At 41.7% G+C, this 14473-nt stretch overlaps 1 protein-coding gene across 9 annotated transcripts in view; it reads right to left on the reverse strand.

The window, feature by feature from the left end:
- LOC106982108 (myomegalin) overlaps positions 1–14473 on the reverse strand; it is a 48050-nt gene that overhangs the window by 3465 nt on the left and 30112 nt on the right. For 7 of the 9 annotated variants that reach the window (XM_053214716.1, XM_053214715.1, XM_027056306.2 and 4 more), the window contains exons 3-6: positions 8932–9021; positions 6519–6754; positions 5369–5420; positions 4146–4333 (exon numbers count right to left, since the gene is read on the reverse strand). In XM_053214716.1, coding sequence (XP_053070691.1) covers positions 4146–4333; positions 5369–5420; positions 6519–6754; positions 8932–9021 — 566 coding nt within the window. Of the gene's footprint in view, positions 1–2304; positions 3715–4145; positions 4334–5368; positions 5421–6518; positions 6755–8931; positions 9022–14473 lie in introns of those variants that run through there. The other 2 variants (XM_053214717.1, XM_053214713.1) reach the window with 2 other exon arrangements.

The raw sequence follows: 14473 nt of genomic DNA on the forward strand, positions 1-14473 counted from the left end.
AGAGATGTTTCTACAAGCCAAGGGAAGTTCCCAGCAACCACCAGAAACTAGGAAGAAGCAAGGAAAATGGAGCATGGCCCTGCTGACACCTTGATTTCAGACTTCTAGCCTTTAGAACATGGGCAAAACAAATGTCTGTTGTTTTAAAACACGCAGTTTGTGATACTTTGTTATAGCAGCCTTAGAAAACTAATACAGTAATCCATGGAATTCAGACCAGAGCAGATGTGAGAGACACCCCAAGCACAGGCAGTCATTTCTCTAACATCAGCCATAGCAATATTTTTCATGATAAGGAAGGGAAACAAAAGCAAGATTAAACTATTGGGACTACCCCCAAATTTAAAGCTTTTGTGTAGTGAAGGAAACCATCAACAAAACAAAAAGACAACATACTGAATGAGAATGTTTTGCAAGTGATGTATCCAATAAGAGGTTAATATCCAAAATATATAAAAAACTTATATAACTCAACCCCCAAACCCCCCAAGCAATCCAATAAAAAATGGACAGACAACATGAATAGACATTTTCCCAAAGACATACAGATGGCCAATAGACCCATGAAAAGATGCTCGACATCATTCATTATCAGGGAAATGCAAATCAAAACCACAATGAGGTACCACCTCACACTCATCAGAATGGTTAAAACAAAAAACATAAGAAATAAGTGTTGGCGAGTGAGGATGTGGAGAAAAAGGAACTCTTGTGCACTGTTCATGGGAATGCAAACTGGTGTAACCACTGTGGAAAACAGTATGGAGGTTCCTCAAAAAATTAAAAGTAGAACTACCAATATGATCCCATAATTTCACTACCTGGTATTTACACTAAGAAAACAAAAACACTAACTTGAAAAGATACATGCACCCCTATGTTTACTGCTGCATTATTTACAACAGCCAAATTATGGAAGCAGCCCAAGTGTCCACCCATGAGCGGGGGAAGGGGTAGAGAGAGAAAGAGAGACACAGAATCTGAAGCAGGCTCCAGCCTCTGAGCTGTTAGCACAGAGCCTGATGCAGGGCTCAAACCCATGAACCCTGAGATCTTGACCTGAGCTGAAGTCAGACAGTTAACCAACTGAGCTACCCAGGTGCCTTGAAGATGTGGTATTTATATATAATGGGATATTACTCAGCCTTTTGTTGCAAAGTCTTGCCATTTGCAACAACATGGATGGAGTTACAGGATATAATGCTAAGTGAAAGAAGTCAGAGCAGACAAATATCATATAATTTCACTCATATGTGAAATTTAAGAAACAAAACAAATGAACAAAAAAAGAGAAATAAACAAAAAGCAGACTCTTAAATATAGAGAGGAGGTGGGTGAAGGATGGTGGCATAGATGAGATTAAGAGTACATTACCATGATTGGCACTGAGAAATGTATTGAATTCTTGAATCACTATATTGTACACCTGAAACTCATATAACGCTGTATGCTAACTATACTTGAATTTAAAAAAAGGAAAAGCAAAGAAGTGGTGGTTAGATGTACTATCTGAGGGTCACAATATATGCACAGGAAAAGTACAGGGGCCACTCTCCTGCCTCTCTCTATGGAGGCACTTCAGAAATGTCTCCTTCTGTAGCAGAAATCACTGCAGATCTTACAAATCACAAGGTTAAGGAGATGAGCATTTTGCTAGTCTGTGAACAGGTAATATATTCACTGGACAGTCTATGCCCTTGCCAGTGACACAGTGGCTAATCCTTCCTGAGACTGTTCTCGATTGGGGGTTGTTGGAGGAGGAAGAGAAAGGGAAAATGGCCTCCGGTTATGGCTGTTGTGCAGAGAACTGAGACAGGGTGACGCTCCTGGTGGCTCCCACTCCTCCTGCCTCCTACTCTGGATGCCTACTGAGGCTGAGGGGGTCTCTGAGGAAGGCAAGTGGTGATTTGGATCTCACCCAGAATGGCTCACAAGACTGTAAAAATAATTCTTAAATATAGCTTAAATTGTCTGGCAAGTTTCTCCTCTAAGCAGATAGGAGTGAAGTCCTTGTTTTCCAACCAAGTCAAGTTCCTCTAAGGAACTATGCACTTGAATCAATATCCAGTAGGTCTTCTCCTTCCATTATGTATGGTCTTACATAAAACCAGTTATAATTAGCATCACTGTGAAAAAAAAGCGTAAGGTAGCCTACCATTAAGTCTTTAACACAATGCCCAACAATGTAGGAACTCAATCAAGAGGTGATTCCCAACCCCTTTCTTCTCTTTGTTTAATGTAAACTAAATTTATTGTTTCTTTTTTCTTTTTCTTTTCCCACCCCCTTTCAAACCTCCTTTATCCCCTCCCTAGAAAACCAGCTGACACTCAGCCACGGCCATAGGAGTCCCAGGTCCATCGGTGACAGTGATCAGCATTTCACGTCCCAGTCTCCCCTCGCCACATGCACAGAAAACATGCCCTATGCTGTACGCAGAAAGCAACAGGGAGCAGCCTCTCGTGAGAAGGGTTTCACCTCACCGGGAAGCTGCCCCACCAGTCACACTGCTTGTTAACTGTTCTACAAAGTTTGGTCCAAAAAACAGAGGAGGAGCAGTGATAAGCCAATGCCCCTCTGAGAGGATAATGACTCCAGATGGAACAAAGAAGGGTTTCAATCTCCCTCAGAGAAGAAGAACGTGGCAGAAAATAGGGGTGATGCAATGCGATGAGGCCACTTGAGATGTGGCCTTCCCTACCAGTTGTGGCGGGAATTGTTGGTGAGGGGGAAGGTGTGTTTGCCCTTCTGCTATCTCCCAGGGTGGCCCTGAGTTTGGGTCAAGTGACTCTGGGCAACTGAATTCAAGGATGTAGGTAAAACTCCCCTGGGCCCCTTGGAAGATGTCACATACACATCAAGGACAGCTCATTCATTCATAAATCCGTGGACAAAAGTGCAATGTCCATAGGGACTTGTCTCATCTGCAGAGGCTACACCATTGTCAGAAAGAGTGGAGTGGGGAAAACACCGGCTCCAGAAACCCAGCAAAAGATATGTGTGAAGAGGTGACGCCCTCCCTGCTTGGTCCCTGACTGCTCAGGCTGCCGTGCAGTGGACGGTCTGAGCTGTTGAGTCAGGCTCACAGTGAATGCCATCCCAAGCTGGCCACTTTTCAGTAAGTGTCCTGACTTCACTGAGCCTCAGTGTCCTCAGCCTTGTAAAACTGGGACACCACCAACTACTTGAGGAGATGGTTATGCTGATTAAATTAAAGGCAAGATGCGTAGTTAGTAATGTGAGCATACCAGATGTTCAATAAATGTGAATTTCCTTTCTTTCCTTGGTTGCTATAATCCCGGGGGAAACATTATGCTGCTCTGATCCTCAGGGTAAAATGAGAAACAGGAATAGTATCAGGTCAAATCCCAATATGGCTCATTCATTGCTTAAAACAGTCAATTCAGGAAAAAAAAATCAGACTAAGGTTGGTTTCTCAGTATTATTTACACCAGAATTTGATTGATACAGTTCCCTAAAAACAGAAATGCTTTTCTCAGGAGGAAAATTAAAGAGAAAGCTGAGCAGGAGAAAATGAAGGTTTGATTTTAAATGTATGCTGCTCCTCCTCCGCACCGAGGCTACCCAAGTGCCCTCCTTGGGGAATTCTGGGGACAGGCAAGTTGGCGATGGGTTCAGCCTGAACCTGAGACACGTCCCAGATACTGAGGGTTCAGAGGACATTACAGCTGAATTATTAGAATGATGGATGGGATCTATAAATCCACAAATGATAAAGAATGTTTAGTAATAAACAGAAAATAAGAACTGTGACTGTTTACCCCAGAGATTCCAAGATCAGAGACCCAATATTAGTGATGTTCATGCCCATGGCCTGAAACATGATATGATGGGATTGCAGTGATAAGGGAGCATTTGCCCCTTTCCCTTCCCAACTCATGACCCCTCCCCTCAAGTCCAATACCGTGTATGTGTCAGAGGAGGTCTAGTGGCTGATGACGTGTGGGGTTAGGAATGGAGAAGAGCTGCCTGACACCCTTGGGGCCTGTGCTTGGCACCGAGTCCCAGACCTGTGCCCCACCAGGTACATCACAGGGGATCTGTAGGGCCTGGCTGCAAAGATACCTACTCTTGGTGTAGACAAAGGAGCAAGCACCTAGCAACAGGATGCTGTCTGGGTACTCACTGGCCACAGCCACTGCAGGGTGTACTTCTTGCTCTTCATGAAGCAGGGAGGTGCTGCTGGAGGAGTGATGGGCAGCAGACTGGGCATGGCTGCTGGACTGGATCTGGGGCAGAGTCTGGGGCTGGGCCTGCTGTTTGGTCTTTAGAGCTTCTGGCACTTTACCCTTTGTATGCATCTCCCTTAAGATACTGGCGGGGTAAGAAAGACAGAGGGAAAATAAAGGTCACCTGAATGACATAGCTGTAGCAATCTGGCAGCCCATGGGAGAAGCCCCAGAAGTCAAGGAGACTGTTCCTTCAGAGGAGAAGGCAAACCATTTGTTTGGGGGTGGAGAGTGGGGGACAGGGGAGGACAACAGTTGCCCAGTGCCTTGGCCACAAACATCCTGAGGAAGAGAGAAGACCCATTAGGCCCCTTAAATAATACTCATGGTTCCTTCATAAGACACCCAGAGGTTCGCACTCTGTGAACACGATGTGCTCAGTAGTATTTGCAGTGGCCTGTTTAAAACTGCTTCCCAAGGCAATGCGGCTTCCTAGGTGTCTTGTACTTTCTAGACTTCCCTAAGTATGGTCATGGAGTATAAATCTCTTTTTTTGCAAGAAAAATTTGTAGTTATTTATCATGTGCCAGTACCTCTTGGGTCACCCTTAAAGAAACCAGATATAATCTCACTCTGGTCTTTACTTTTTTTTTTAATATCTTTTTTTTTTAAATTAATTAATTATTTTTTTTTCTCTTAACGTTTATTTATTTTTGAGACAGGGAGAGACAGAGCATGAACGGGGAGGGTCAGAGAGAGAGGGAGACACAGAATCTGAAACAGGCTCCAGGCTCTGAGCTGTCAGCACAGAGCCCGATGTGGGGCTCGAACTCACGGACCGCGAGATCATGACCTGAGCCGAAGTCGGATGCTCAACTGACTGACCCACCCACGCGCCCCTCACTCTGGTCTTTAAAGATCTGAGAGAAATCAGAGCTGATCCCCGGGGGTACAGGAGACTCCTAAGGTTAGAGCAGCTCTGTATTGCTAAATTGGTGATTGAATATGAGAATGGGACCAAAATAACAATAAATTAAAAAAAAAAAAAAAGAAACGAGACCACTTCATCACCAAGGAGACATAATGATAATCAGCCATCTGTTTTTTTATGGGATGTGAGAGCTCCTGCTTATAAATCCTTCACCAGATTGTTTCACAGCCCCTGAGAATCTAGAATTACCTGAGGGTCCGCAGCATGTGTCCTGTTTGATTCTTCTCACTTATGCAGTCATCTGAAAACCAGATTCAAAAAGGACCAGTCATAATTTAAGCAGGTCTTATTTCCCAGATTACAGACAAACTCTGAATTTTCTCTGGGATGAGACGTGACTATTTGATGCTCCAGTCCAAGATACTCTGAATCTTCTCAGGAGACATTGGCTCGAGACTTTGGAGAACTTGTCTGGTGGGCTTTCCTGAGCCCACCACAAAGGCCATTATCTTTACTTGCTCTGCCCTGGATCAGAGTCAAAAGCTAAATGTCTCTTTTCCTACAGGTCTTGAGCTACTTGTCTGGTGGCTCTGGACCACTCCAACCAGAGTCTCCCAGTTCTGCCACAGAGCTGGTTCCCAGTCCTGCCTCTGTGTGCTCGGCCACAGTTTTCATGCAGAACCTACTCCTATCTCTGTAGAGGTGACAGACATCCCTGTCCCACCTCTGCATCTGCCACCAGGAGCCCACACAGTGGCCTCAAGCCTATGCGTCCTTGGTGCTCCAGGGACTATTCTATGAAAAAGGCACCTGAACTAATGTTCCCACAACCAGGTACCAGTCTATACAGTGTCTAAACTATGCCCAAATCAGCATGGTTGTTTGATCATGTTTTGGAAGTGCACTGATTAATATTGCTGATCTGATCCCTGGGACAATCACGCTGGTATTATTTGACCTAACTTTTTTTGTGAGGAAACAGAAATCAAGAGAAATATGAACGTGTCCGGAGCTGGCAATGAACACATACAGGCTAGAGCCAGGGTCTTCAGATCCTGGTTTGGGGCTCTGTTCACAGCACCCAGCTGCCCCTGTTCTACTTCCCTTTCTGCCAGTTAGTTTCAGATAAATGCTATCACCTGCCAGAGATGCCTTTTGCCCGAGTGGCCATATCCCATGAGAGATGGCAGGGCTATGGCCCTCATCTGGGCATCCTCAATCCAGTGTGCTTCTCCTCAGTGCTCCTCACCAGCCAGTCCTGACTCCACCATGCTTCCAAGGTGGTGACTACAGAGCGGGACATCAGATTGAAAAGTCACTTGTCGATGGATATGGGCTGGTCTGAGCCTTGGTCCTTGGGAGGGACTGAAAGTCTTCCTGAGCCCTGGGGCCGGCTTACCTGTGCTGAATTTGCTGGCAAGGCTCTCTGCCAGCTGGCTCCCCTTGGCCAGCTGCTCACAGAAGCGCTGCTCCATGCAGTGGTCAATTTTATTGCTGCTAAGGAGCTCCTCAAAGGTTTTCACTGTGTTCCTGACATGCTGAATGAGAAGGGAAGAGAAAGTTCTCCCCACTCTCATCTTCTGCCGCAGGTGGGTCAACTCTCGAGCCTGATCCTGGATCAAGGAATGGCATTTCCTAAAGAGGGGAAGAAACAGTAAGTGGGAAAGAGGTGACTGACAGGTTGTGGTACTTCAGCAGAAGACACTTAGAGAATTTCATCCCCAAAACCCCTATACTGAATTAGCACGTGTTTAGGGACCTGAATGTGGCAAAGGGAATGAAGAAAGGAAAACAAAGCCTTCTTCTGTTTGAAAGCCTCCTTCTAAAAGTGTCTTTCCCCAGGCCTGTACTTCTGAAAATGGAATCAGCTTTTCTTCCCTAGTTCTGCTTTAAAATCTGTTCCCAATCCATCTCTTCAGTTTAATAAACCATTTCAGTACAGTAAAAAAAAAAGCCAGGCTTTAATTGGAAAGTCGAAAGGAAAACCATCATATGAGAAGAAACCACTTGTTCTCTCACCAGGATGGATCTATCTATGTTTTTCCTATAAATAGCTAAGGCTCCATTGCTAGGACATCTTCAAGCTCCTTTAGTCTACCCACTGTATTCTACCATGTCTGTATGCTCTGGTGTAACTAATTAGTGCAGTGTTTTGCTTGCAGGGTTCAAAAGAGTGATCTGAAAAATGATCTCCAAGAAATGATCTGAACCAATTTAGTATCCCATAATATCCTGCCCAACACGACTACTATTTGTCATAGAGGAGAGTAGAAGAGGAGGTTTTAGTTCATCTTGTTCCTGAGGGAGGCAACACAGCTGGACGGATGAAGCAGGAAGCAGCAGGCCTAGACTGTAGCCCCAGTATGCTCTATGCTCCCACTGCAAACTTGGAAAGTCACTTTACTACTTTGTGCCTCAGTTTCATCATCTGCAAATGAGGGCAAAAGGACTATTTCGCCTTTTTAGAAATATGGTCAGGATTGACTTTAAGTTAATTTTTATTTATTTTGAGAGAGATAGCAAGCAGGGAAGGACAGAGAGAAAGGGAGACAGAATCCCAAGCAGGCTCCACACCATCAGCGCAGAGCCCACTGTGAGGCTCAAACTAACAAACAGTGAGATCATGATCCGAGCTGAAATCAAGAGTCGGATGTTTAACTGACTGAGTCACCAAGGCGCCCCAAACTTTATTTTAAATGTTGGGATGAGGACAGCAATCCCAGTAAAGCATTTAACTTATCAAAGACATATTATCATTACTTTGGTAATGGTGAGTTTATCAGACCAACCTGACGTCCCCTCGGTTTCCGCAGGTGTGCCAGAGCAGAATCAATGGCTTCTGATTTCACCAGTTTCTCTTGGAGACCTTGGCAGTGTAATCTGTATTGTGCTAACAGGGAGCATGGGTGCTAGTTATTTCCTGAGGAGGTGAAATTTTCCTGAAGCCCAGAGTCACTGGTTTAGTACATTAATCCAGGCATTGGAAAGAGCCAGGATGGCGATCAGGACAGGTCACCCCCAGGAAGCATCAAACTCTATTTGAACCTTCTAAATGATGCTATACTTTATTCACATTTCTGACCAACATTTCTCACATCATTAGGCAGATGCTGGTTCCTAGACTAAGAGCTCTTTCAGAGCCTGGAGTATTTTGGTCATCTTATGGACACAGCCAAACACAAAGGAGGCTCTCAGTAAACATTTTTCCAATTCTGGAAAAGAGAAGTTCTTACAAACCTCCACTCATCTCTCACTGTGTTCCTGTCCTAAATGTCCTCTCAGGGATCGTATGCATTTTCCACTGATGCAAAAAACCCTTGCCCCTAAGAAAGATCCTGTCCTCACTTGGGGAGCTCTGTGAAATATCAATGCCCTCAGACTTGCAGAATATTGTCAGTCCTGAGTCCCTAACCTTTCCTAGTTAGCTTCTCTACTCTATGAACTAAGATTAATGCTCAAGAACCTCTTCCTTGGAAAACAAACGTGAGGAAGCCTTTACTGAAATTAAATGGGCATTACCGAATCTTCCTTCATTGGGACTTCCTCACTATACTAAACCTTTTACGTTGTTTGTTCAAGAATGTAACAATCAGTTTTGGGAGCCCTTACTCAAGAAATGAAGGAAAAAATAGACCTATAGCCTATTATAGCTTACAATTGCATCCAAAGGCCAGGGCATACCCAAATTGTTTAAAGGGCGTAGCTGCATCTGCTAAAATTAGGGAATTCTCCTTGAAACTTGTTCAGGAAATGAAATAAATCTATAGGTTCCTCATGCTGTAGAAAGTTTGCCAAACACTGAGCATACATACCATTTTTCAGCTAGTAGACAACATCTTGTGAGATCCTCCTCCTGTCTCCTGAGTGTTCTTTCCTGCGTCTCCTCAAATCTTGCTACCTTCCTACCCTTATCAAACAAAGGAGAGACTCAAACTGTTGAATTGGTCTCCTCGAATCAAACTCCTAGATTAGATTTACAAGAAACCCTATTGGCCTGTCTGGATTTAGTACTCTATGCCAAAAACTCTGAAGGAAAATATCAAGACAAATATGCTGTCACTACACAACATGAATTACTAGAAAGAGGAGCCCTTCCTTTATTTAATTCAGCCCTACCTGCAGAGTTGTTTGGCTCTCACTGGAGCCTGTGAATTGACAAAAGAAAAAACTGCAAATATTTACACGAATAGCAGGTATATCGTCAGAGTAGTTCATCACTGTGGTATGCTCTGGAAACAAAAACTTTTTTTTTTCCTCCCAAGTAGTCTCTACACCCAGTGTGGGGCTCACACTCACAACCCTGAGATCAAGAGTCACGTGTTCCACCGACTGAGCCAGACAGGTGCCCCCCAAAACAAATGGCTGACTTTCATGCTAAGGTTCCTACTCAAGAGATTCCTAAGGTACCAGAACTTTAAATAAACTTCATAAAACGGCCAAGGGACAGATACTAAACCTTTTGGTAAAGCCATTCTCCTGAATTTCCATAACCTATACTCCACTGTAGATCCACATCAGATTACTTAAGACAACTGTGTAATAGACAAAAAATGGTATCTGATGCTGAAAACCAAATGTGGCACCAAGAAGGATACAGATTTATCATAAAAAGAGGATTTGGGGAGGGTACACATGACCGGCTGGTGCCTCCTGAATCCCTCCATCACCACTCTTGCAAGTGCTTCATGTGACTACCCACCATGGAATTGACCAAATGTCGAATTCTGAAAAAATATTAGTGGGGTGATTGTTCTAAATTCGCACGATGGGTTTATATTCAATGATTAACCTGTCAATCATATAACCTGGGAGAAACCATTTAACCTAATTCCAGGGGCTGCTCCCCCACTGTCTGGACCATTTGAACATTTTCATTTGATACTTTTTCAAAATTCTCCTTCTGTGGGCTATCACTATGTACTTGTAATGGTATATCTATTTTCTAGATGGGTAGAAGGATTCCCATGTTGGCAAGCTGATGATCACCACAGTCGCAAGGAAATTATTAGAAAATCCTTTTCCACTGTGGGGAATCTCAGATGAAATTTCAAGTGATAAAGGACTCAGTTTACCTGGATAGGTTATAAAACAACTAAACAAGGTTATTCAAACGTTATGACACTATCATTGTCTCTATCACCCTCAGTCTTTAGGGAAGGTTCAATGTACCAATGATATCCTAAGAGTAAAACTGGCAAAATTGACTGAAACCACAGGAACACCTTAGCCTAAAGTGTTACCCTTAGGCCTTATGACAGTGAGATCAACACCTTTTGGGAAACATAAATTAACACCTTATGAATCCATGCCTTTAATGATAAAGCCCATGCACATCCTGCCCTTGTAAATTCTAATATGACTTTAAAGTACTGATACAATATTCAAAAACTTATATTCAACAGGTCAAGGAGGTTTTTAGAGACCTTCTGTGCCTGGTGAAAACTTTATACTTCATACACTGGAACCTGGAGACTGGGTATTCTGAAACAGATATAAATGAAAAACAACACTTGAACCTCTATGAAAAGGGCTCTACCAGGTTCTGTTTTTTCATACACTAGTTAAATTACAGGGTATTAAACCTTGGGTCCATGTCTCTCAATCCAAGAGAAACCCCCTCCCCCTCAACTCTTGGACTTGTCAACCTACGGCTAACTTAACATTAAGGATTTCCAGGAAAAAAAATTTCCCTTGAAGCAGACAAGGCAAAGAACTCAGAACAAGATTCTGTTAGATCCCCTATCTTTTTCCAGGACTCATTTTTATAACAATTACTGTGATATTACTGCTTTACAAATTAATACAGAACATTCACACCCATGTTCCTTTTTCTGTTAGGGATTTTCTCTACTCACTAAGGCCTACCATTCAATGCATACCTTCCTTTACTAATCAAAATGATTGTTGGTTATGTAGACACTTAAATGCTCAGGAAGACTCTCAGTGTTAGAACCAGCTCCTATACATGCTTGGATGACCGGAAAATGGCTTTACAAAAAGGTTTGGTATCCATGCCTTGGCCATTCAATTAATACTTACAGCCAGTTAATCTGGTACTGGGAGGAACTTTGGAAGCCAAAGGATGGCCCATAATCATTGCAAACTTCATTGTTGGCAATCTGTCTATGCACAGCAAGCCTTCATGGTACTGGACGTAATTTAGGGCATGTTCTAGACTCACTCTATAATCACACACTTTGGTTTGACTCAGACAATGGAGATTAGACTTCCATATACAACAGTACAGATTTTAAAATAGATAATGATCGTGATATTTTTGTCATGCTATTAGGAAAATTACTGAATCCAAACTTAGCTTATTCTGCAAAACAAGCGAAAATTACCTTGGGCCACTTCTTGCACATGCCTCTGAAAATCACAGATGAAATTCAAGCTGTTCCCCCAAACTGGCATGAGGTGGTCACTTTTAACCAATCCTCAATCATTAGGAAAACTCTAATGATATAACCAATCATTGGAAATCATAAATAACCTATGCATTCTCACTATATAAGGTGTCTTATAACAATATACCTTTGAGCCTCATTCCACTGTTGGTTTGAGAGCTCCCGGTGGCAAACTACTTTTATGTGCACAATAAACTCTAACTAATATTTTAGTGATCTAGTGGTTTCAATCTTGCTATTTCTAGATTTTTGACATTCAACTCCCTCTAACTTTCTCATTTATACCAACTTTGGCTACCCAGATCCCCTCATCACCTCTCATTACTCTCTTTTTCTAACCAAGAAGATGCTCCTCCCATCTGTTCTTTCAGCTCTGAGACCTCAGGATATAATATTGACATAGTGTTCTCTTGCAAAAAACACACACGTGGGGAGGCCTGGGTGGCTCAGTTGGTTAAGCATCTGACTCTTGGTTTTGGCTCAGGTCATGATCTCACAGTTCATGAGTTCAAGCCCGCATCAGGCTCTGCGCTGACAGCATGGAGCTTGCTTGGGATTCTCTCTCTCCCTCTCTTTATGCCCCTCCTCTCTCTCTCTTTCTCAAAAGAAATAAATAAGCTTAAAAAAAAACCCCCCCACACACATGTGCACACACACATACACAGATACAGACGTGCACAAGGGGCTAAGACTTGGTCCTGATTGCAATTACTAAGTTAATAAACCCTTTAACATTCCAGTTCAAGATGTGGACAATACTAGTGCAGGAAAAGGCCTCATCTTATTTTATAGATGAAGACATTGAGACTCACAAAGTGTAAGAAATGTACCTGATATATGTTGATAATATCTCAGTAAAGTTGGAGTGGGGAGAAATACACCTGAGCTTCCATCATTAGTTGGTGGAAGGATCATTATTACAAATTTTGGTTCCAAACTCTCACTCTAGTGTTCTTTACCAGTACCATGCATCCTCTTGCTCTGAGTTTTAGGGGTCTCTGAGATAAACAAGGCTATTCCACTTTTAAGGCAAGGCCTTTTTTCTGGAATACACTTATTATTCTGGATTCTATAGGTTTATTATTTATTCCCATCCAGTTTCTCAATAATAAATAATACTTATTACAATGACAATTAAAATTTATTTAGGTAATTTTTAAAAAAATATGGTTATTCGAAAAGATCAGTAAACTCAATGAGGCTCTAGGCAGGCTAGAGAAAAGGAAAAAGAGAGAGAAGATCACAAATTACTAATACCATAAATAAAAGAGAGGATCACTCTAGAGCTGATGCACACTGAAAGGATAATTAAGAAATGCTATGAACAACTCTATGGCCACAAATTTGATAACCTAGATGAAATGGTCCAATTCCTTGAAAAGCACAATCTGCCAAAGTTCACACAAGAATAAATAAACAATATGAATAGACCTATGTATATTAGACACATTGAATCAATAATTAATAACCTTCCAAAACAGAAAGCACTGGGCCCAGATGAGCTCACAGTGAATTCTACCAAACATGTAAGGAAACAATTATACCAATTCTCTACAGGCTTTCTATAGGAGATAGAACCAGAGGAGATATTTTCTAACTCATTGTATGAGGTTAACATTACCCTATTATCAAAACCAGACAATGACATTATAAGAAAAAAAAAAAAAACATCTTACAGAACAATATCTCTCATGAACACTGGTACAAAAATCTCCAGCAAAACATTAGTAAATTGAATACAACAATGTATTTGATGAATTATGTAACACACCAAGTGAGATGTATTCCAGATGGAGCTGACTTCAACATCTGAAAATCAATTGCTGTAATTCAGGCTAATGAAGAAAAATCATATGATCATATTAATAGATGCAGAAAAAACATTTGACAAAATACAACACCCATTCATGATGAAATGAGAAAAAAAATTTTTGGCAAACTAAGAATAGAAGGAACAATTTCCTCAGCTTGATAAAGAATATTTACAAAAAACAAACAGCCAGCATCATACTTAGGGGTAAGAAAGTAGAAGCTTTTCCACTCGGATCAGAAATAAGGTTAGGGGTCCCCTCTCACCACTCCTTTTAAACATCATATTGGAAGTCCTAGATAATGCAATGAAACAAACAAACAAAAGCAAATAAAAGGTTTACAGATTGGAAAGGAAGAAATAAAACTGTCTTTGTTTGCAAGTGACACAATTGTCGATGTAGAAAATCTGAAAGGATTGACAAAAAAAACTCTTGGAACTAGAAAATGATTAAAGTCAGATTGCAGAATACAAGGTTAATATACAAAAATCAGTTGCTTTCCTATATACCAGCAATTAACAAGTGGAGTTTGAAATTGAAAACAATACCATTTACCTTAGCACCCCCAAATGACATACTTTTGTAAAACTCTAACAGAATATGTACAAGATCTATCTATATAAGGAAAATAACAAAGCTCTGATAAAAGGAAATCAAACAAGCACTAAATGAATGGAAAGATATTCCATGTTTATGGATAGGAAGACTCAACATTGTCAAGATGTCAGTTCTTCCCAACTTCATCCAAAGATTCAAATCAAAATCCCAGCAAGTTATTCTGTGGCTATTGACAAACCAATTCTAAGATGTACATGGAGAGGCAAAAGAAGCAGAACAGCCAACATAATATTGAAGAACAAAGTCAGAGGACTGACACCACGACTGCAAGACTTATGATCAAGGTACAAGTAATCCAGAAAGTGTGACATTGGTGAAAGAATAAACAAATCAGTGGAACAAAACAGCCCAGAAACAGACCCACAAAAATACAGTTGACTGATCTTTGACAAAGGAACAAAGGCAGAACAATGAAGAAAAGATAATCCTTCAACAAATGGTGCTAGACAATTGGACACCTACATGCAAAAAATTGAACCTAGACAGGACTTTACATTCTTTACAAAAATTAGCTCAAA

The sequence above is a fragment of the Acinonyx jubatus genome, chromosome C1 (assembly GCF_027475565.1).
Source record: "Acinonyx jubatus isolate Ajub_Pintada_27869175 chromosome C1, VMU_Ajub_asm_v1.0, whole genome shotgun sequence".
Taxonomy (NCBI): Eukaryota; Metazoa; Chordata; class Mammalia; order Carnivora; family Felidae; genus Acinonyx; species Acinonyx jubatus.